General features: G+C 38.9%; 1 protein-coding gene across 1 annotated transcript in view; it reads right to left on the bottom strand.

Annotated features, from left to right (window-relative positions):
• Positions 1-24236, bottom strand: part of ipo11 (importin 11) — a 141710-nt gene that overhangs the window by 32071 nt on the left and 85403 nt on the right. Inside the window, exons 22-27 of the mRNA XM_059336479.1 lie at positions 23987-24063; positions 9579-9658; positions 9326-9406; positions 6788-6883; positions 6264-6377; positions 5555-5676 (exon numbers count right to left, since the gene is read on the bottom strand). Coding sequence (XP_059192462.1) covers positions 5555-5676; positions 6264-6377; positions 6788-6883; positions 9326-9406; positions 9579-9658; positions 23987-24063 — 570 coding nt within the window. The remainder of the gene's footprint in view (positions 1-5554; positions 5677-6263; positions 6378-6787; positions 6884-9325; positions 9407-9578; positions 9659-23986; positions 24064-24236) is intronic.

Raw genomic sequence — 24236 nt, 5'->3', positions numbered from 1 at the left:
ACCCAATTTCCTAATAATAGTTTCAAATTGGCAGCCATGGCAACAACTAGATGCAGCCATCGTATCAAAGATCCCTTATAACACATTTAAACATGTCTGTCAATTCTAATTCCATCCAGCCCAACACTACTCCAGTGATTATTTTCTAATGGGTGACTAGTGCTAGCTGCTTCGTGCCTGCCATTCAAATCAATGTAAGTGGAAACATGATCTGAGAGCTGACGGGCTGCGTGCAAAGACAAACTGGTTGCAGCAACAAAGTGCTAATCAGAAGCAACGGTCTCTTTCGTCTTCACACCATGAACAAGAGGAGGCAGCGGGGAGGAAGAGGACAGTGACCTGTAACAGCAGCACACACGGATGACATTTTCAGTTTGAATTTGTGCCCCACAGTGTGTTTATGCAAAACAGATTATTCAGCAATTACATTTCATATTAGATTCAGGATTTTTTCAGTGCTTAGTGGCAATTACACATAAATTATCTATGGTCAAATCCTTGCACCTGAGAGAAGCAGTGCCACATGCTAGAATACTAAAATACTCTTCATCATCCTTATTATTTCTTAAAAATGGCATGTACATTCGATATGTTCCAGCTGAGCATGTTGCAAATGGTTTTTAAATAAGCATCACTGATTACATTTGGTGCTGTGAAGCATCATTAAGTTTAAACCATTAGAGGAGACCCTAAATAGCACAATGGTGTTAGTGGCGAGTGTATAAGTCATCACGGGAAAAAGACTGGGCAAGTTCTTCAGTTGCTACTGGGTATGCATTTCACAAGCCACTTTCAGACTACCGTTTCAAGCCACGGTATTTACAGCTCTGTGATGTTTCGCCTTCAATCTGAATGTCCCAGGGGCTTAATGGGGGGACCACATGATCCCGAGTCTGTACCGTTTTTGTCGGTAGTTACAAAGGCGTTAAATTGGCGAGACTGTTCGAGGTGGGATCAATGTGAAGCAGTAGAGGCGGCCAGACGGAAACTACATAATGTAAGTTATTTGTGTGACCAACACTCGGGTAATAAGAAAGGAAGTGGACCGTATCATCAGAAACACGCCTCTCACTTGAGTCAGACATTAATAGAATCACGTGAAGCAACATGCAACAACTTAGCTTGAGTCTCAAGAATCTCTACAGTGAGAAACAGCACAGCAGTTCTTCTGCCATTATTGTTTCGGATGCACTCTCTTGGATCCACTGCCACCGCTTCTTCAAGAGAGTGGATCATGGTTACCATACCTGTACTGCTGCTCTTTAAATAAAACAAGGATTAAGCATGATGTACTAGTAGTAACATGCACATAGTATGTATGTAATCTCGCCGATTGTATGAATCAAATATAACAACTGATCAAAACTTTGATGAGGTATAAAGCACTAGGTACATCAGGTTCAGAGAAAACAAATATCATTCTTGCATAGACCAACTTTAAGAAGATGCGGACAAAATGTGCCCTCACCAAATGTGAGTACAGCACATCCAGGCAATAAAGATGCACATATTGATTTCCTGAAGTCCTTGTTCTTGCTGCTTTGCCACCGTAAAGCAAACTGTCCGTCATGATGAACTGGTAGTGCACGCACGCACAGTTCTGATGACTAAAGCAGTCTTCAGTGAAAACGGCCTCATGGCTGTGCATGTTAAATACTAAATGAAACATTCTAGTGCCCTGAGATTGCACAAAAGTTTCAGAAAGTAGGATGCACATGTCTTCAAGGGACAAACAGGATTCATTCCTTGAATGCATTAATTTACTTTTATCAAGTAGAAAAAAAGATGTGGACAGATTCAATAAAAATCCATGAAAAGTGTAAAAAGTAATGATCTGTCAAGGACTATGACAAAGTTATCTGAACCTTTTTTAATGCAGCAACAGCATCACCAATTACTGGACAAATTATTCATCCCCTACTCAAATGATGCAGACAAAAAAGATTTATTAAAGAAAGTTTATTTCTCCTGTGTGATACTCTTGACTGGTCCACCAGAGTGAAGTACCCTCTCCAACAATGAGCAATAAGAAACGCCTAACTAAATACCTCCCTATAGATGACATGCCTGCAGCTGTTTCACAGCCCTCTAGCGGTGCCTTTCCGTTTATGCCTTGAGCAAATTCCCAGTGGTGCATTCTACTGTACAGCAGCATAATACTGCTCCACATTTTCTCTTTTAGAATTTAAAACTAAAGAGGAAAAGATATTTTATGTTGCAGGTCAACAAAACTGATCCAAATATCATCAGCATACCAAAACTAATAGCTTTCAAATTTAATTCCATCTCAAAATACTGTATCACAAAGGGCTTGGTCGAACCAGAGAACCAAGGATCCCACTCCCATTTCATGGACAAACTCCACTAGTGTGTTTTGCTGTTCATTCCATATTACACAGCGCTGAATGACAACATATTCAATTATAACACCTACCTGCCTACACATATTCAGACTACATTGTTCTCTGACAAGCTCTAATCTCCTTTCTCTTAAACATAACAGTGAAGGAAAATGATTGCTAGAAAAGCTTTGTCAAAGTTTACTTGCTGATGCATCCTATTAAAAGAAAATTGTATCATTAGGGTAAAAAAAAGTTATTTTTAGTTAAAATATTATGATTGAGGTCCATTGTTTAATCCCAGTAATTCGTTGGATATGGGCTAGACTGGCTGATATGGCAGACACAAACAAAACATTGTGTGAACGTATTTTTGTGTACCATAGTCTACCTATTCACAGTGACAAAGAACAAGTCATGCCATTTAATAACAACATATAGCCCTCCAAATATGTCTGTAGTGCAGACAGACGTGGGACAAACTTTGCAGAAGATTGTTTTCTGCCAAACCAAAACCACTTTCAAAACAACAGAAGTAGCATCCCATTCAGGTAAGAGCTCTTCTTGTTTTGGTTCTGCTGGGCCAATGTGGGCAAAGCAGCACCTTGATGGTTCGCTCCAGTTCAGTCCCACGTGAAACGATCAGAACGTAAAGCATTGTCCAAATTACGTAAATATTGCCGTTACGCAGTTCGGCCACTGTCTGTTTATGACATATATCGTCATGTCGTCCTGCCCTAATTCTTGCTTTACATGACCTCCACTTCATACTTTGCTCCGTCTTATGGAAAAAAAGACAAATGATGAGACATTATTAGGGTCATTTATGGACCAGATATGGGCCTCTTCCAATTTTAGTTCTGATTTTATATGAGAAAGTTGATTTGTCATGCAGCACTTAACCAGCCAACGCTGTCATAATCAATTGCTGTTGGAAACCAATGGTGGGGGCGTAACAAAGGATTTCATGCCTGTCTACATCTATGATTACATTATCTCAATTGGAGAAAACTGAGCTTCACAAAATCTCGATAAAAACATGCATTACCATACAGTGAGATGGGACATCACAAGAGAGCTTTATCATTAAACCTCACAGTGACACGTCTGAACCACTTCAAGAGAAGTTTCACTGAGAAAATGAAATGAGAAGTCTTTAGATGCTAAGTGAAGAATGTTTTTTAAACATTTAGTACTCAGCCTTCCTGTGCACCTGTCACATTTAAGTCTAGATGACAGTGTAATGTTTGATTACTGAGGCAAGAGTTGAACATTCTTCATCTCAAAAATTCACTAACATGGTAGTATCAGTTAATAAATGTGGGAGTAAGACAAACGTGTTTAGACATAATTTAAGACAGGGCTCGACAGTAACAGTTGCCAGGTTGCCATCGTCATTGGCAACCAATGCTTGGTCTTTGATTGCAACCACTTTATTTAAATAACCATATTTTAAATAAATAAATAAATATATATATATTTATATGGGGGTGTGGGGTTCACCAAATACTGCATAACTGAAAAACTGATATTCCTATATTGCCTGAAATCGTTAACGAATCAATATACAAAATCCTGTCAAAAATTGTGTTTGAGATACCATGACTCCAACATTTTGTCACATTTTTCATGAACAGTGAAAACTTCTCAAACATCTTGAAGCACAAGAAAGAACGTGCAGGAAAGCTAGGGTCCTGGCATCTTAGTGAGCCCGGCCCCTAATAAAATCTTAAAATAAAATATATATATGTAATAAAATTATGTATACTACAGTAGTGTTCAAAATAATAGCAGTCCAATGTGACTAACCAGATTAATTCAGGTTTTTAGTATATCTTTTATTGCTACATGGCAAACAAGGTACCAGTAGGTGCAGTAGATTCTCAGAAAACCAACAAGACCCAGCATTCATGATATGCAGCTCTTAAGGCTGTGCAATTGGGCAATTAGTTGAAAGGGGTGTGTTCATAATATAGCAGTGTCTGCCGTTGACTTTACAAACTCAAAAATATTTGTTTCTAGGATTTAGCAATCCTGTGAATCACTAAACTAATATCTAGTTGTATGACCACCGTTTCTTATAAGTGCTTCACATCTGTGTGGCATGGAGTCAACCAACTGGTGGCACCTTTCAGCTGTTATTCCACTCCAAGTTTCTTTAACAACATTCCACAATTCATTTACTTTCTTGGTTTTGCTTCAGAAACAGCATTTTTGATGTCACCCCACAAGTTCTCAATTGGATTAAGGTCCGGGGATTGGGCAGGCTACTCCATAACATCAATGTTGTTGGTTTGGAACCAAGATTTTGCTGGTTTACTAGTGTGTTTGGGGTCATTGTCTTGTTGAAACACCCATTTCAAGGGCATGTCCTCTTCAACATAAGGCAACATGACCTCTTCAAGTATTTTGACATATGCAAACTGATCCATGACCCCTGGTATGAGATAAATAGGCCAAACACCATAGTAGGAGAAACATGCCCATATCATGATGCTAGCACCACCATGCTTCACTCTGCGTGTCTCCATTACTGAGAAGAGAGCTAAAAGTAGCCGAGTACTGTAAGACATTTAACAACATGTGAAAATTGTGTTGTATGTCTGCACCATAGTCCACTTAAATTCAACAGAACATAAACATTAAAAATAATAATAAATTAAAAAATGAATAATAATACTAATAATTTTGCATGTCTCTTACTATAGACTGGTTCAGAACGTTAGGTAGTAAGTTAGACAGTAAATAAACTATATAAACATGTTTTGGTGTCTAGAAGTCCAATGCAATTTGTTGGCAGTAAAACTCTCACAGCAAACCTCCTGTAAGCACCATGTTAAACATGTCTGGAAACCCCACTCCCAATGCAAATTGTGCATATCCCTGTGTGCTGTGCTGCTGTCACATTTTACTGGTTAATTTTGTGCAGCATATTATGGCCATAGGGTAAAAAAAATGTATTAGCTTCATCAAACTTTTTAACAGCTAAAATTCTCTATTAGTGACAAACCATGCCAGACCCCTCAGAGAAAGATAAGTCCACCAGCTATTGTCCATAAAAACAAACAAAAGCTGAGTAAACAATTTGTCAAATATGTCTCTTCACTTTCCCCGTGTTTGCCCTCGTGTCAGCTGTGCTGACAGGATGGATGCTATCCACTTCTCGCCAGCTCAAAGCCCCATCTGCACATAAATGAATGACAAATGTTTCTCACCTGTTGTCAGATGGTAGGAGGGAAAGCAGAGCCAGCGACGACAGCTTCCTCCTCTCCGGCTGAGTGATGTTGTCCATGCGGTCGACCCACATCTCTATCACACTGCCCAACAACTGGTCCATCTGATGAGGAGGGGAAAGGAGGAAAGAAGAGAGGGAGGAGAGATAGGCAGGGTTAATAAAGAGGAAGAAAGGGGAGACAAGCAGAGGAGAGACAATTGAATATATAAAGAGGTCAACAAAGAGTGACATAAACAGTGTTTGACAACTCAAGACAGAGCATCCTGATGGATTTTCTTTTAATGTTTAAAAAGGTCTACCATTGTCATAAAAGTCAGGAGAACTGAGCTTCCATGTTAGTTCTGCATCATTTACCTCACTGAGTTGTCCTCTATCATCAAAAAAGGAGAGGCATGATGGACAACTTCGAGAAAACTTTAGGTCTTTCATTTATTTAGATTAAGGCAGCAATGTCAAAACAAAGCAAAGTCAATGTTGCTCTGGGTCAAACAAAAACAACAATGTCAGGGTTTCACAGTGAAGGGGGCCGACTCTAAACTTTAGGGCTTGAATATGTTACCATTTGCAATTCCTTGGCTCATTAGCCTCGCTCAGAATGATTTCCTTTTAACAGCCACTTCGCAGTTATGTCTCTCACACACATTCAAAGGGACTGTGCTGAGGAGACAGAAATGAAGGGCGAACATCACCTTCTGGCTGCTCTCGGAGGCCATTTGAGTGAGCAGCGAGGAGAAGAAGCTGGAGTTCTGGAGCAAGACGCGGCCCATGATCCCGAGGTAGGTGGACATTACCACTGGATATCTCTGCATAACACACACACACACAGCAATGTGAATGCACAATCACTCATACGGATATAGAGACATAATCATGCATGGATGCTTTTACATAAAGCAAAGATCACTAAGCATGACGGAAAGAAGATAGGTGACACAGCAGAATCCTTGAAAGGCTGCCGGCGACCCTTAACTTAGATGATCAATAAATACCACTCCATAAGAATTAATTTTTATGTGACAGAAAAGGACAAACTGAATGAACAGCAGGAGCCTTCTCTCATTAAATCAGTATTTTTAGGTTTAATAAGGTAAATCTTTAAACATTCAGTAAAATGAGGTGGAAAAATGCAGCACAGATAATATAACAGGTCTTTACACGTCCATCCTTATACAATCCCTGTCCAGATCTGTACAAGGTGTTCAGGTAAACTCACCTCACCGTCCACAATACCTCTGAAGACAGCTGGCAGCAGGGGCTGGAACATGTGGGCTCCCAGTATGGGGCTAACCTTTAAAGCTATCTCTACCACCTGCAGAGACACAGGGAGAGCAAGGATGAGAGATGGTACGGAACAGTAGCAAGGAGAAACGGAGGAAGAGACGGGGGAAACTCGGGCCAGGGAGAGTGTTTGCCAAAAGAGAGACAGTCAGGGTCAAACACAGGATGATGTGAAGACAAAGCAGGGGGGGGGGGGGGATTTTTCTTGAGAGATAGTAAAAGAGTGCAAAATCCTCCTTTTAATTGAGGGTCTGACCTACAATATGTGGCAGGCAAGGTTAGTCCCTTCAGTTTTAGCTTCCCAGGAAATTTTAATGAGCTCTCTATCGGGTAATAAAGCTAACATAAAAACAATACTTGAATTCGACATCTCAAGTACAGCAACACAAAAACAAAGCCACAATATGACTAAAGGAAAACCTGAGAGTGAAAGATAGCCATGACAGAGGCAGCATGCTATGCACGTCTGCATTTCTGCATACAGCATGACCTACAGTCACCACTTTGTAAGATAAAACAGCATTTCAATAAATCATACCTTCATATAGGTTGCAAAATTCAGTTTTAGAGAGGGTCAGAAATACATGTGCTTGCGTTGATGTTCAGAAAAATACCTGAGTTGTATAACATATATACATAAATCTGGTCAAGAAAACTAATCTGAAAGGACCGGACTGCATTCAAACCAGGAAAAGATCCTTCCATCCTCATTAGGGTTCACATATTTAGACAACAATATAAATCCAGACTACAACATGATGATGCAAAACTATAGCATTACAAATGGCATTTAAGGAAATTAACATCTCAAATGAGACTATTTAACTCAAAGGTCAGCAACCAAACCAAGCACAGACACAGAGAGGCTGTATCTGTCTCTGTAAGGGTGCATGCATTTGAACTTTGACTACACTGATCCCTCTGTTTTCAGGGTGCCTGCGTGTGGTGAGCTGCTGTGTGCACATGTTGTCTAGGTTGACAGGTTCATTGTGTGCTGGCTCTCCTTTCCTCAGAACAAAGGATTAGCAGGAGCCAGATGTGCAGTAATGCCACTGAGCTTTACTAAGCTAAAGCTCTATGGTCTTATGGTCTTTCTGCAGGCATATACTACTGAAGTGGTGCAAACAGCAGATGTGCACATTGACATGTACAGACTTATACAGCAACTTTGAGTTGAGTAAACTAAGATAAATATAAATTTCATTTATAATTAAAAATGAGTTTTAAAAAACAGCTTATTTAAAGCTCACTTATAACTCACTTATAACTCATTTATAACACTTATTGACACAATGATCTCTCATGCAGTGCTAACTAAGGCTGGGTGTCATTAAAAAGACAAAACAAAAAAACCCCTATGCTTTCAGTACCTATACCACTTCCCTTAAAGGAATACCATACCAATGGAGTAATTTATTTATTAACTTTTATATTTACTTCATTCAATAGCAAGCAAGAACCAGCAGTTCTGAAAAGTGAAGCCAATGTTAAAGTGCCTTAAGCCCACATTCTTTCTAATGACCACTAGGGGGCGACTCCAGTGGTGCCAAAAGAAGAAAAATTGTATGAAAGTCTATTAAAAAAAAAAAAAATTCTACTTCTCATTTGATCGATTACCCCAGTAAACCTTTTCATATATTTGTGGTCTCATTGCTAGTTTTAAGTCTTCTTTAATACAGCTTAATATTCAAAATAGACAATATAGCTGGATATGGTCAGGCAGGATGACCATACGATTTACAGGTAACTACCATGGTGCACGGTGTGTTTTTCGATAAGGCGATTCTCCCAGATTTATAATGGCCAATGCCATCAAAATGGCCCTTGCCTTAAAGATACAAGAGGACCATATCCGATATATCTACTTCAATAACTAAATAATGAAAAATGTGGCCAACAGTATCAAAGATCCAGCAAGACCAAAGCTGATATCAGTATACAGATCATTGTTATTTAGTACCTTGAAAGGAGTCTTGGTGCTACAATGTGCACGGATGCCAAAAAGAAAGTGTCATAAAGAAAAGTTGTCCAACAGACACATTCTTTGTAAATATCCATGCGTTAGATTTTTATGATGATCATCAAGTTAATTACATTATTGAGTTAAAAGCCGTGTTAGCCTCTCAGCCAAACCCATTATTTTGATGTTCAGATATAAAAGGTAGCCGGCCAGACAGAGATGAAGAGTAGGCTGCAACACTTCTCAAATAATTTATTAGTAGTGGGAATATCAAGACTCCTCTTGCATTATAACCCAGTGTCAATTCACGAGCAGCACTGTCTGTGTCCGTCTGTGTATACAATATTTAATGCCACTTCAATAGCACCTGCAATTCACTGTGCCACACAGACAGAACGAACACTGTGGAGGAATTTAAGAAGGGGGGTTGAAAACATGAACCTGGAGGAAAGAGAGACCGAGGATAAACAGAAGTAATATAGCTCTGTGTGTAAGAGGATGGAGTGACAGTACCTTGAGCACTTGGACCTGTCCCTCATTTGTGATGTCTTTCAGCAGATCGCAGAAAGACCGACACAATGATTCTGCATAGTTCTGTGGGTGGAAAAGATCATATGAGCAGGGGAAAGTTCTATAGATACAATTTATCTGGATTATATGCAAGTAATAGTGTGTGTGTGTGTGTGTGTGTGTGTGTGTGTGTGTGTGTGTGTGTGTGTGTGTGTGTGTGTGTGTGTGTGTGTGTGTGTCTGTGTGTGTGTCTCACCTGCAGGAAGTCTGTGGCAGACAAATATAAGTAGGCATTAACGATCTGAAAGCAAGTGCGAAGGTTCTCGGAGCTCAACTCTGCAACAGAACATCAGATGTTACACTTTACCAAATTGGACAAAAGGGTTTAATTGATGGATGCAGGCAGGGATGGGAAAAAAAGCAGACAGAGAGGGAACAAAAAGGCCTTCGTTGATGAATAATCCTGCTGGACTTCGCTGCTCAGGGGTCTAACACATTTAGAATGCATCTCATACTGGCTGGATGGTCGATCTGACAATAATTATTCAAAAACATGCTGAACAGTGCATTGTTAAAGACTGTCCAAAATTCCTAATTTCATCCATTGCTAACAGTGAAAACAGAAAAACATGTAAAAAGTCCATGGGAAAGAGGGAGACGTTTAACAGCTACAGTATATGCATATTTAAGATAAGATATAAGATACAATATTATGTTTATTTTCAGGTTCATACTTGTATTTTGGGTTTCTACCAGAACATGTTTTCATGTTTTAGGGTCCAGAAAACACGTTATTTTTCTCAAATTGTCTGAATAAACCTGCATTCACTTTCTGTCTAAAATGCTCTGTTTAAGCTCCTGTTTCTCCAAGTCCCCCTCCAAAAAGCGCAGTCTGCTCTGACTTGCTTGTGAGGAAAATACTGCACACTTTTGTAGAAGCAGTAAAATAAGCCATGGGTGGTGATACTTAGATGGATCCCCTTCCAATGTTACATGCATGTAACATTGGAAGGGGATCCAAATTTGAACGACTTGTTAAAACCAATGTTTCTGATCTAGGCAGCCCACAACAGGGTTGGTGGGCACTCCAGATACTGATATGTGCGTGCATATGCACAGAAAAAGTTAATTTTTCATCATACGTCCCTTTTAATATTACTGCAGAACAAGCTTAACCTTGAGAACGAGGCCCCTCACACCAATAAAATAAATCAATGGAAATGATATGTACAACTACTTTGGTGTACAACAAGCTTAACTAGAGTAAATATTGTCCATGAAAATACCATCAAGGACAAAAAGTTTTTTTTAGTCTGCTACAGCAGCGTCTGATGTTTTATTAAATATCCTTTTAAGTGCATGTAATTGTGCTCTTGCATGCTGAAAGAAATACAACCAACAGGAAAAAAGAAAAATGACTCAACATTTTAAAAAAAAAAGCTACTGGATGAGCTTTTTCTAAACCACCCAATTTAAGATAACTATGATGCAACCAATGAAACTGTAGCAATAGCTTTATGTGAAATTGAAAACACACACAAGTGGCTGTTTTTCTGCCAGCACTAACAAGAGCTTGTGAGAATCTATTAGAAAGAAATACAAGCTAAATTATTAAGCATGCTGTTGCCTCTGCAGCATCATTATCCAGCATTAAATATTTTCTACTTTGTCTCTGGTGTTTGTCTGACCTTTGCTGTCTGAGTTCACGTTAACACAGAGAGTGAAGACTTGCATAGCAGTGCTGGAGAAGCCCTTCAGATTTCTTGCATATACATCTATGAAATATTTTTTTATATTGCGGTGCATTATACTGATTTGAAAGACTTGTTGTGTTTATCTATACTCAACACAGTCAGGGGATAGAAGTTGTAACTCACTTAAACAGGATTAAAAACAACAATAACAGAGGGATAAATGTAACAGTAGAGACAAAAACTCAAGAGGACAACAACAAGTGCTGTAAAAAGAGCAACAAAAGAGGCCATAAAAAAGAAGCACATATGCTCTAACAATCTCATCAATGTAACCTCAAAAACTATTTACTCTGAAAAAGTTCAAAATGAGGCATTTTGTAAAAATATGGTAATGCGTTAAGAGGGAAAGATGCCCTCAAGGTAAGACTACTAAACACAAAACACTCTGGACCATTAGTAGACAATTATACACAGGAGGCTGGAGAGCTAAGAATTGACTTTTGGCCGGTAAGTGTGTGTGCATGCTGGAGTCCGAAGCCAATGTGATACCATGGCTCAAACTATTGATGGCCTCTTGATACATGGAGCAGAGAGAAAACAACTGTCACGATAAAGTATGCAAAAGGTTTGGTGTTAGAATCAGAAGTGCACACTGAGTGAATGATTGCCACTCAGAATATCAGCGTGGTTATGTGTACTGTACACAGAGTGCCAAGTGTGTGTCCTGTGCTGGGAAGGAGGTAAGACAGCTTTGAAAATTGCACCAAATTTAAAACTATTTATAACAGCTTGCCAGGCAGCAGTGCAAAAGTCAAGTTCATCGAGTGAAAGAGGGGTACTGCTGATGGTGGAAGAATCTAAGGACTGAGCCATCTTCCTTCTTTCAGTTGAGAGTTGGAAATGCCCAGTAACAGTCGGGCACTCACAAAGAAAATGGTAAAGATTACATTTACGAGCTGAAAATGCAAGTGGGCATTTCAATTACCTTGAAACAGGGGTGGCATCAGGGAAGTTGGGCAAATTTTCAACTACCTATTGCACAGTTTTCCCAAGTTTCAGAGCAAGGTGGTTAAAGCGGTCGTTTCAAAGGCACGTTAAGTTGCCAAAAAACTTTGCTGCAGTGCCATAACAAGAGCTGACAGCTTTTGCTTATATGGTAGCTAAAAAGGCTTTCTGCCAAGCCCCTCCCTCCTCTGGGGCCGCCCGGGTGTTTGGATGAAACTTGAACCTTGTTCAAGTCAGGTAATCAGAAAACTGATTTCCACAGCAGATCACGTTTTAAAAACATGCAGCTGTTCCCTGTGTGTTCGATTCCGATTTGCTTTCGTTCTGTTCTGATGAATTTACTTAAATAGAGATTAAACATGACAATTAACTTAATTCTGTTATTAATTATGTTTGATAAGCGCCAATAAATAAAACAATTTGTTTGGATGCAAGTAAAATTTGACCTTTGCCAAGTAATTTTCTGACCACTTAAGTGAAAAAACAACATTAACCTTGAATCGTAGTTTGCAATTAGACAGTGTAGATGATGAGAATGAGGAGGACATGAGCAGTAAGAGGTGGCCTAAACATACACCACAACTAACATATACACAGTAGGATATAGGTTTGATGGTAATATAGGATGACATGGTATCAGACCATAACATATAATAGCTTCTGTGTGGCATTTCAAAATATATTTACACACACAAACACACAGACAGGTGAAAGGTGAGGAAGAAAAGACACAGACAGGAAGGAACTAACACACACACCACTGGATGGTGACACCAACACCCCCACAGCGTCTATGCATACACCGGGACTAACATCTGCATGAATAGTTTGAAAGTAATATGGGCTGACAGTGTAGCTGACTCTAACACCTAGAATAGTTGTTTACCTCAAACAAGTTGACAGGGTAGCTAATTCTAACACACAGGATAGCAGTTACTTCCCTTCATGCACACAGGGGCCAAATATTGCGAATATATAGACTTATCAACACATACATATATAGAGAATTATTTTAGTGTTGGCTAAAGTAAAGGTAGAGCTGTTAAAACTCAGTATTTATTGTGTTTTACTTTTTATGTGGGTTTCTCAGGTCAGGTCCCACCAAAGGAGTACTGAGATGAATCACAAGGTGATAAAAGGGATATATAAAACAAAATTATGTGTTTTGATATAATTATCTTTTTTTTTCTCTCCTTAAGATACACTAGATACTTTTTCTTCTACAAGACTCTAAATATTCTTTAAATTAAACGCTCCAGGAGGTATTTTTTATTTATTATTTGGAATTACAGCTTCCTTAAGAAATACTAATTAAACTGAAAGACACATTGCAGTGCAGTGTCTCCATTTAAACTCAGTGTTAGCGTCTTTACTGCATTTTGGCAAATATTTCTGCTCTCCTTTGATCTCTGTGTTTCACCGTGGGCAGGGCTTTACACACACACAGACACACACAGACACACACAGAGTCTAAAAGAAAGTGCAGTGACGAATCAGCAGCCGCCAACTTGCTCCGCTTGCTAGCAGTAGCTCTGTTTTAACAAAGTTAGGCTGACAAAATGTGCATGCAGGCTGAATTTCAACTAGCCTAATTTATGCAGTGTAAAGTCCCATATAGTGTAGCTCTAGTCTATACCGAGACTATTCTTGTGATGAGTGGTTACAAGGAGAAACTGCCTAATTTTAAGGGTTCACAAGCCAAAAATGTTGTGAATTATTGATTTAAAGTCAACCAAGAAAACCCGGATAACACAGGAACATGATTTCAGGCAATAACATACAGCTCATTAACTGATGCACACTTGGATCTTCCCAAGACCATCTTTTATGGGTTCATGAAAAAAATATACAGTTAGAGACCTGAAACATCCAGTCAGTCTAATACATGGTTTCTCTGTATCCTGCCTAAATTTTCTGTTGTGTAGAGAGTTAAAGTGACAACTTATTTAATTAATACTTTTTCTTTCCAAAGCCAAAGTTTATGACAAACTTTGAGTTTCATGAAGCATCTCGTAATGAAACTTCTTTCCTCATCAAGGTTTGCATAGGAGAAGATTAGAAGTCGCTGGTGAGCAGTAATAGAGGAGGTCCAGTCTGACCATGCTGGTTCGTACAGGGGATGTTAATGTTGATGTATGCAATATGTTTTATCAAGCCATCTGCCAGCCACAGTAAGATAATGAGGATAATGTATGCTGCCATCTGCGCAGGTACATAATGTATTCCAGGGGCCTATTTAGTCAGCAAATCAGCCGACATGAATATTCAACACTACAGGCATTGTATGGAGCAACATGACGCTAACCACATGCAGCGTGCAGGCAGGTTACAGATCAAGAGAAGACAATGATTGATTTCAAAACCAAATCAGCTACAAAGGTGTGTGCAAAATCAAGAAAAAGCAGAAAAAAACAAAGAATGATGGTCTTAAATGTCAATTGTTCTGCATTGTGTGCAATATACTGTAGCATAAGTACTGGAATGTAGAGCATTTAGTGCTGAGACAATATACCTCCTGGTTCAATAGATTGATACTTTGGTGGCGATCTAATATATATAGTACTGAGATTATGAATTATTTTCAGCATTTACTGGTCAAATATATCCAGTATGCCAAGAAGTAGGTAGTAATGTGTTTTATAGCACCTCAAGTTATAAAGTCAATGAGCACTTGTTGTATAATTTGTCATAGATTACAACAATAAAAGTGGTAACTTCCTTCTACCTCCACACACACTAAAATTAAATCAATTTTAGAAAACAGTTTTTAAAAAATTGCAATACTTAAGTGAATCGATTTATATCTCACCCTAAGAGCATCATGAGCAAACAGACAGGGGAAAAAATGAGAGCTCCACTGCGACAAATGCTTTCCTTTGGTCTGGCCAGGCCATTCATTTCTCTAAAGAATAAAGCAAAGGCAACAGATTGCTTAACAGTGGGTGAACAAGGACACACAGCGTCCTCTGACAAGGAAAGCACGACAGGTCCGCAGTCCTGCACAGGAGGTGAATAATTGATCCAGGTTCTCTGTTGTGTCTATAGACACAGAAGTGGGTGCATTTAGTGAGGGTGAAGATTTTCCCGAAACTTACTTAGAGGTTGCATTATCAGCACCTATATAACATTTACATTTTTTTTTTCCTCTCACTTCACATTACCAGTTGCATCTACCGAGCTACCCTCATTCCCTAGGCCATTGTTTATTTTGTACCATCCTTTACATCTGGGATCTACTGTCCATATATGAAGAGCCCTGAAACTTTGGTGTTGTATACATATTTGAGAGGTTTATAGTGATATTTTAATGCAGATTTGCTTTTTTTAGTCATAGATATTCCATCACAGTAGTGTGAAATTAATTAATGAAAAAATAATTGTGATAATCATAATATCGTGATCATTTCTCTGACAATAATCGTACCAAGAAAAACTGTAATCGTGACATCCCTAGTGTATTATAATCCAGATATCTCTCAAAGTGGGATTTGGGATGAAATTTGAGGACACAGGGGTTCAGGACGCGATACAAATAATAATTTGGGGTTTTCATTTAATAAAGGATGCAAGAGCCTCAATACTGCAGTTCATAGGGATAGTGCATCTAGTGTTTTACTTGCTTATAAACATTTTTCTCCTGTGCTCAAGGTAACCTTGATTATACATCCAAAAATCACTCAACAGGGACTGAAATTGTGTTCTAAAGGTAAATAGGGAGGGTGAATGGTTGCGTTCTGGTCAGTTCTATCAACAGCAGTAGACAGTTATACCATTCAACCTTTTTAACTGAAAGTACTTCCCATTAACTTCACAAAACAGCAAACAATGCAAATTCACAGCAACAAGAGAAGTAAGACATACGCAATTATTTACGCAAACAAACACGCACCCACACTGATACATAATCTATAGAAATAGAATAATGCACTCAGAGTGGAGTATCATCACAGCCAATGAAGCAACACAAAAAAAAAAAACTAACCACTGATAAACAATGCATACCATTTGTGTTGACAATTATAAACTGCTCAGAAGATTATAATAATTCACATACAACAGGTACAACTCTGGACACTCTGGTCATCATGCATTTTTGCTGTGATTTCAGAAAGAAAAGAAATTATAAAATGTATTGTGCTGATGGAAAACAAGCTTTGAGGTGTGCTTTCAAAGTAATAAGTGTTGAGGCCAGTCCCCTGTCTTAATATCACAAAGCACAGGAGCTAAAAGCAGCAGCCAGCTCCAGCATGAGTAGCCTGAGACTCCTTTATATTGTGATGAAAATCTGCCCTGATCCACACTGTGTAACTGAAACGAATTGAGAGGAGGTTTCAAACCACTGGTGGCCTTCAGCTGGTGGCATATGCCTGAACAGCTCTCACAGCGACCCTCCAGCGACGGCTGATCAGCATCTTATATCACTGCTTTGAGCCAAGATGCCACCAGTAGGACTCCATGGGCCCAGAATGACACACACATGGAGGGGAGCGTTTATGAGTGAGCTACAAGCCAACACCCCAGGCACAGAGAGAGGGCCACTCCAGATCAGATAGCAGGGAAACTATTTGAGCCTGTACCGGCAAATGTGACAAAAAGGTAACTCTGGAAATAAGTGTGACCTTGGTATGAAGAGAGCCAGGAGGAAACCTTTAGACTAGGAGTGCCTGCTGCTGTTACATGGAGAAAAGCATCCGTCTGTTACACACTTTACTAGAAAATGGTTTCTCATTACTATTCATCTTTCCCAAGAGGATGAAAAAAATCCTAAAGAGTTGAGTGGGGATGATGGTTACAATCGGAATCTGTGAAATCCAAAACTTTTTTTCTTGGTTGGTTTATTTCAGGTGGCAAAATGTGTGCTACACCTGCATGTGCGCTACAGGCTAGTGCTGCCCTAGTTTTGGGAGTCTTTTGTGTATTATTTCACTTTATTCCTCATCTGTATTTTAATGATTTATATTGTTTTTTACTTGTATTTCTTCCCTTCCCGAAACAAAAAAAAAGGGAATATAAAAGTAAATATATCGCAATCCATTACAACCACTCAATAATAAGGCCATCACACTTCTTTTGTTATAACTCAATAAAGCACATTTTTTTATTGACACTGTTAATAGAAGTGCTCATTGGTGCTCCATTTTTGAGGCTTTAGTTTGATTTGGATGGGACTAAATTATATTAAGAAGTATTTTAATGTTTTGTTTTGTCATGCATGTAAATGACCATAGACGGAATGTTTGAAGCCCCTTATGAATATTATTGTAAAACCAAATAGGCTATTTTGCCAAATCAATACTATAAAAGCAATTAAATTTTCACAAAGACGAGGCAAGTGAGGACACAACCGCCCCCTCCATGCATACACACATACACACACCATCATCCGCTATAATCAAATAGTCAGAAAAACAGCTGCTAAAGCACTGATTAAGCTTTAGTGAGTACATCCTTCATAGCCCTGGGCATGTGCTGCACAATCCGCTTCGGTTATCAACATTAACAGGAAAATGAGGCTCACATCTGACTGTGATAACGGCCTGTGAAGTGCCTCTAATGGTTGTTGGGGACAGTGCTAAAATTTTGGTCATCTCCCAACCCCAATTGGCGATGGCAATGTTTGCTGAGTGAGGAAAGTTAACAGATACCAAAAAAAGTGGTGCCAAAATCTGTACTGATGCACTACAAGGACATAGCTTTTATTCGGAACATTCAAGCCAGCCAGATACAAAAAGACGGAGCTGAGTAAAGCTTTAGCTTGGTGCTTTAAGTGCATACATATACATGTGAGACTTTAATTTAGGACCTGAAAATGAGCATTTAAAGAGGAAAAGCTCAACTCTTTAAGGAGTTTACCCCTCCGGAGACAGCTTACTCTGCCAGGTTTGATTGTTCACAAAGGACTCACTGCAATAACATGAAAAACAAAATGGCCAAAAGCTTCAGTCCCGAGATGAGAAGCTGAATCCCATTGGTGCTCCAGTGACTCTTTAAAAAGTCATGGACGAGTAATCATGCATTAGAAAAGCGATAAAAGCTCAGCATGGGATTCAATGAAGTGGCAAAAATCAAACTTATACACACAGCCATGTATGAGATGACAGCAATGTTGAGATCCTCCCAGCACTGTGCCCTGGGAATTTCTAAAACATCTCACTTAAATTGATACAATGACAGCTTAAGGTTGAACATGGCAAACTGATCGAAAATATTTACTACAAAGAAGACTACAAAGAAAATAAGGATAAGGATCATGGATGAAGGATACAAGATGAATGCACAGAACTGTCGTAAATAAACTGCTATAGATATCTTAAAATCAATCCGAAGATATTGAACTTTCTCCCTTCCCTGCAGTTAATATGGTCAAATATAACCAACATCTGTGAAAGCTGTAATAAGTCATTACTTCTGGTTGCGAAGTCTGTAATGAAAAGGTTGTCCTCTGATGTGGATGTCCAGATTGATCCATGGAGCACATTAGCTGGACAGTTAACTGCGAGGCCACATTCTTTCACAGGCAAAAGATGAGGCTGAAAGCTCTCTCAATACAGTATCATTGATCTTTGTTGGGGATGGTCTGACATGTCTTTGGCTGCACCAGTAATTGCTAACTGATGGGATGATGATGAAGCAATGTTTTGCGCTGCCCAATTTGGTTCTGTTATTACTTTAAAGTCACTTCAGCAAGGTCATGTTGCAATTGTCTCATTTATTTACCTTAAAGGAACACTTAACCCCCAAAATGATCATTTGTACATCAGTTATTCACCCTGTGTTACCTTGTGTTACATTCTTAGATTCATTTTTTTGGGGCTTTAAATTTTAGAGGGGCGGTCTATCAGTACAGAAACTATTGGTTGAAAATGAATCTGCTTTTATAATGGATGCATTTAAGGCAATCAAGTAGAGGAAAAATCCCAAACACTGAGTGGTTCCAGCTTCTTTAATGTGAGTGTTCGTTGCTTTTTTCCTGCATTACTTCACGGTAAAGTGGTTATCTTTGTTGGCCAGACAAAACAAGCTATTTGTAGGCAGCAAAGTGAACTTCTGGAAATTGTATTTCACAATTTTTCTAAAATGTTACAGAGTTAACCATTAAATAATGATAAAAAAATAAATAGAGATAATAAAGAGGGTTGAAGTCTATTAAGTATTAAGAATACTTCATACATTTTGGTAAGAAACCCACATGTTTCCTGATATTTTCCAATTAATGTGTAAATTAGTTGCTGCTCTCTCAACGTTTCTTCCATCTGCTTCAGATTGAAGCCTCCAGCAGTGAAGTAGCCATTACACCCGCCTTTCCCAGGACAGGTTTTACTGCGAAACAGCAAGACGTGTTGAGTTTCTTAACAAGTAACATAAAATAGCATGGAAATTAATGACTACTCTACCTCTATCACTTGCTCACACTAATCAGTGTAATGCCAACAGGGAAAAAACTTCCCTGCTCACTCTCCATCATGACGAGTCAGTGCAGCACACACGGCTGAGATGTGTCCTAGTTCAGAGCGTGGTGGCAGTGATACAGGACGTAGAGCTAGTCTGACAATTTAGCCAAGGCGAGGCTCTTGACATTCTAATTAGGGAATTTGCTGCTCCAGTTTAACAGTGATGGAGCGGGGCTCTTTATCAGGCAGGCCAGGCCACACACCTGGCAAGCTGCGGCACCAAACCAAGCCAGAAACTCTCAATGGCCCACATCCCCCCACCGCTCTCCATGAATTGAATAAATGAACCAACGAATGTTCTGGTGAAAACCAGCCAAAGATGATGACTGACCAGTTTAACGAAAAAGACTGAAAACACAAAAGCCAAGGTAATTTCCTCTGAGATTTTTTTCCTCAATATATGCAAATGAATGCATGACTGTTGAATGTAAAATGACCCTCCACTTATTTTCCTGTTTAGTGTTAAAATTACACGTTTTTTTTAAACTGTGCCGATTGGTCCTGACCTGAGTCCATGCCTCTGAGCTATCATCTTTCATCACAGAGGCTTTGAGATTCGCATTGGCAGCCTCATTGCATGTAAATAATTTACTGAGTTCTAAACATGCTAGATATAAAGGAGAAGTTATTTTTCACATAAACAAGAGAGATAGATAGACAAGGAGAGAGAACGTGGGGTGAGTACAAAGTGCTGACAACAGCTGCAATGCTACATCGATGAAAAATTTAATATTCCTTATAACTATTCAAATAATGGAAAATAACATGATAAAGGAGAAAAGTGGGGAAAAAAATAGTATGACACCACGTTTGAGAGTTTCTTAAGAGACGAGAACTTGGGGTAATTTAAGTTGCAAATGTGGAACAGGCAGTTGAGAAGAGAATCCCAGACTGGTTCTTAGTTTCGTTCTTGATATGATTGAAAGCTTTAACATAACCACCCACCGGCCATGATTTAAGTGGAGGGGCATGAGAAGTTACAGTGGTAGAGGGTTATGAAAAAAAAAGGAGAAATTAAAGTTCTACTATCTACAATTTCATGTCAAATTGTATTTGTTAATACATTTACATTTAGTCATTTAGCAGACGCTTTTATCCAAAGAGACTTACAGAAAAACGGGAAACAATCAAGGTATCGTGCAATAAGAACCATTAGTGCAGCAATAAGTGCTAGTGACAATTCTTTAAGGAGTAGAATTGTCGTGTGGTGCTCGGAGAGAAATAAAGATCATGTGATATGATTGAAAGCTCAGGAGCAGCTACTAAATGAAGCTTCTCTTGTATCGGTCCAGTAGTTATTAATGTGCTGACTTCCAAATCATAAGACATTAACGGGCTAAAAAGCAGCACATTTAAAAATAAGATGACAAGTTTGAAGGTTGACATGACATCGGCCAACAGTGTTAGAGTAAGAGTGAGTGAGCATGACGTAAGTGCAGCATCAGAGCATTGAAGACTGCTTCAATGGAGTTCAAGTTTTTCTTATGAATGTAGAAATCTGACATGCATTTATATATATATATATAAAAGCAAAATGTTGGGAAAAGGGACCATGCATTTGCCTATCTTTTTTTTTTTAACTTTACTAATGGAATGCTGATAGCTTGTACCTGGAGAGATGTGAAAGCTTTTTCCTTTTCTTTACTTTAATGTGTCTGTCACAGACAGAGAAAAGCAGCACTCGTTTCCACCTAACAAATACTGAAAAAGGATTGAAATGTGATTCTGTAGTAAACACAGAAACTAATGATAATAGTAGTAAGCAAAATCGGGTCACAAAATGAGCCTATTTCCATGAGGTTATGTAGACCATCGTGGACGTGGGCAAAGTGTTGTAACACATGAGGCTATTGCTGGATAACTCACAGAAAAGAGATCATAAGGTCAGTACATAGGGGCGCTTTCACGCCTAACCTGTTTGGTTTGATTAAAACATACCCTGGTCCATTTGCCCGGTTAGTACGGTTCATTTGAGCTGGTGTGAAAGCTGTCACTCTGGTGCAGACCAAATAAATGAATCAAGACCACCTGAAAAGGTTGAAAAGCCTTCGGCAAGGATTTATTATTATTTTCTTTTTTCAGGCATGCAACTCAGGATTATTTTCATTATCGGTCAATCTGCCTGTTATCTCAGTTCATTCATCAACATCATAAAACAGTGATACAGGCTTGTTAATGCCTGTGAAAAAAATCCTAGAGCTGAAGGTGCCTAGTTTTGTCCAAATGAGTCAAAGACCTAAAGATCTCCAATTCACCATGATGTAAGACAAGGGTAAGTAGCCATCGATTACCTGCCGCAGACCAATTTGTGACTAATCGTTGCAGCTCTAATATAAGCCTCCATCTGTTGGATGTAGTGATAAATGGTAGCAGACACATGAGCGCATATTCACATGTAAACCCAAGAGTGTTTATCAGGATTTCTATACAGCCTTATAATCTTCAGCTCAACTGATCCTTCCTTCCTAGATTATGTGCTTTCAACTCCATCCGTCAACCTTAAACCTTAAATCACCTTATCTGTCCAGATATTGCCCTTTTTATGAAAAGAGTGTCATTTAAAGTACTTTATTTCATTTTCTTCCATCGTCTCTCGATCTTACACCCTCTTCCTAATTTTACATTCATTCTCCACTCCTTCAGTCCATCATCAAACCAGCCACTTACACCAGTAACACGGGAGCTTATCAGTGTGCACTAATTACTTGACAGATCTTCATTAATCATGTTGAGGCAATAAGGAAGCCTTCTCTCAGTCCAACTGTCAGACTTTTATGAGTTTATCTGTTACATTAGTCTTTTAGTTTGCTTATAAGAAACGGATGAATTGACCATAAAATGTCTCAGCATTGTTGCTGTGGAGTCAGTGTGAAAACCCCTTCCCATATACTTTTAACAGATTTTTCTTTTCTTTTCTTTTTTAAATCACAGTTTGCCAATGAACGGTTTTATGCAAAGGCTTCTTGGCTGCAGAAGTTGTTTTTGTCACCTTCCAGCCCTCTCTGTGTAATTGCCCATGATTGGTCTCAAATTTAACATGACTGGTTGTACTGCTTTGTAAAAAAAAAAAAAGTAATTGTACTTTCTTGTGTATTGCCTCAATTTACCTTTCCTGTTCAGCACTCAATAAGAGTAAAAAGGGGCCTCTTATCTTTTCATCCATCCATGCCCGAGCTCCTCAGAGTACATCTCCAGTGTATAACCTTTTAACAGTACGTCCCTTCTTCTTCATTAACTTTCTTGCCATCACTTTTTAAATAATTCATTCTCATCCACCACCTGCTTGTTATGTTTCATAAATCTTCCTCTTTTTTCAATTCTATTTAAATCATTTCCCCTCCTTTTCATCCATCCGTGACGGTCTTCCTGAGTCTTTTTCTCTTCTGTGTCTCATGGATTCCCTATCCGCACAATATCTGATCAAATGCTCCAGTAAGCCAATCAGGCCACACTAGTGTTCATAGTAGTCTGACTCACTCGTTATGTGCCGAAGCATCAAATCAATACTGTTCCTCATCACACTGAAGGCCACACACACACACACATACAGACACACACACACACACACACACACACACACACACACACACACACACACACACACACTACTGCAAGTGAGGTGTCTCAATGCTCCAGGCCTGTGATAAATCATCCAGCCAGTTCCATTCAATCTGCCACCACTCACAGCTGCCTGCAGACCCACAGTAGTGGCCCTCATGCCCCGAGGCTACTGCAAAGCCACAACTGTGATCTTTGCAGGCTACACTATACAAAAGTGATAAAAGTATGAAAATGAAGTCCATGTCCATGGATTGCATCAACTTCCTGTCCTCATTCTCTCAGCTTCTCTGTGATTTTAAAGTATTTGATCATATAATCCTGGTTTGTTCTTTCAGCTTGTTCAGCTTTTTATCATCTCACAGACTGTTTTGATGTAAAATGTTATTTGTGTCTGTCCTCTGAGGCACACACACTCAAATGCATATCCTATTATGTAATAGGGTTGCAGCAATATACAGGTTTCAAGTTATACCATGGTATGAAAAATTGACGATTATCATGCCATGTGCATTTGCTTATCTACTGAATTGAAAAAAAATATTTATTTTCAAAAAGGGAAACTTTTTAAATGTGCTTTCGATAAAAATTGATTGATTAAAAATAAAAAAGAGGGGGAAATGGATTAAGTTTCAATTTGTTTTGTTAAACTCAAAGAACCCTACAACCATAAAACCATAACATTTTCTACAAATGTTATTTTACTGAAAATCTCATGTCCTTGCATCCCTATACAGGAAGCTATAGTTTGACCCCATGTTAATCAAAATTTCCAAATGCATCATAGCAGCATGATTTTCTGTTATTATCATACATTCCTTTCCTACCACATGTATTCAGTGCATATGTTAATGCTAAATGCCATGAAGTAGGGAAAAACCTCATCTGCACACACAAGTAGAAACACACACATAGCCAGATAGACAAGCAAACAAAGAAATCTCATGTGAGCTCACCCAGCAAAGCTGACATGTTCTGGAAAATTCTGAGCAGCTCCGGGGTGATCGCTGGGCTGTTCTCCAAAGTCACCAACCTGCATGTTGGGAGGGAGAGGAGGAGGAGAGCAGGAAGAAGGGAAAGTAAAAAGAAAGAAGAGAAAGGGAGCACAAAGGAGAGGAGAAAACAGAAAATGGGAGGAATTTGTAAGAAAGGAGTTCAGAAGATATAGATTAGAAGTGGCATTAGAACATGGGAAGACAAATTACA

Source organism: Centropristis striata, chromosome 7 (assembly GCF_030273125.1).
Source record: "Centropristis striata isolate RG_2023a ecotype Rhode Island chromosome 7, C.striata_1.0, whole genome shotgun sequence".
In the NCBI taxonomy this organism is placed as follows: domain Eukaryota; kingdom Metazoa; phylum Chordata; class Actinopteri; order Perciformes; family Serranidae; genus Centropristis; species Centropristis striata.
This window is presented reverse-complemented; position numbering and strand designations above follow the sequence as displayed.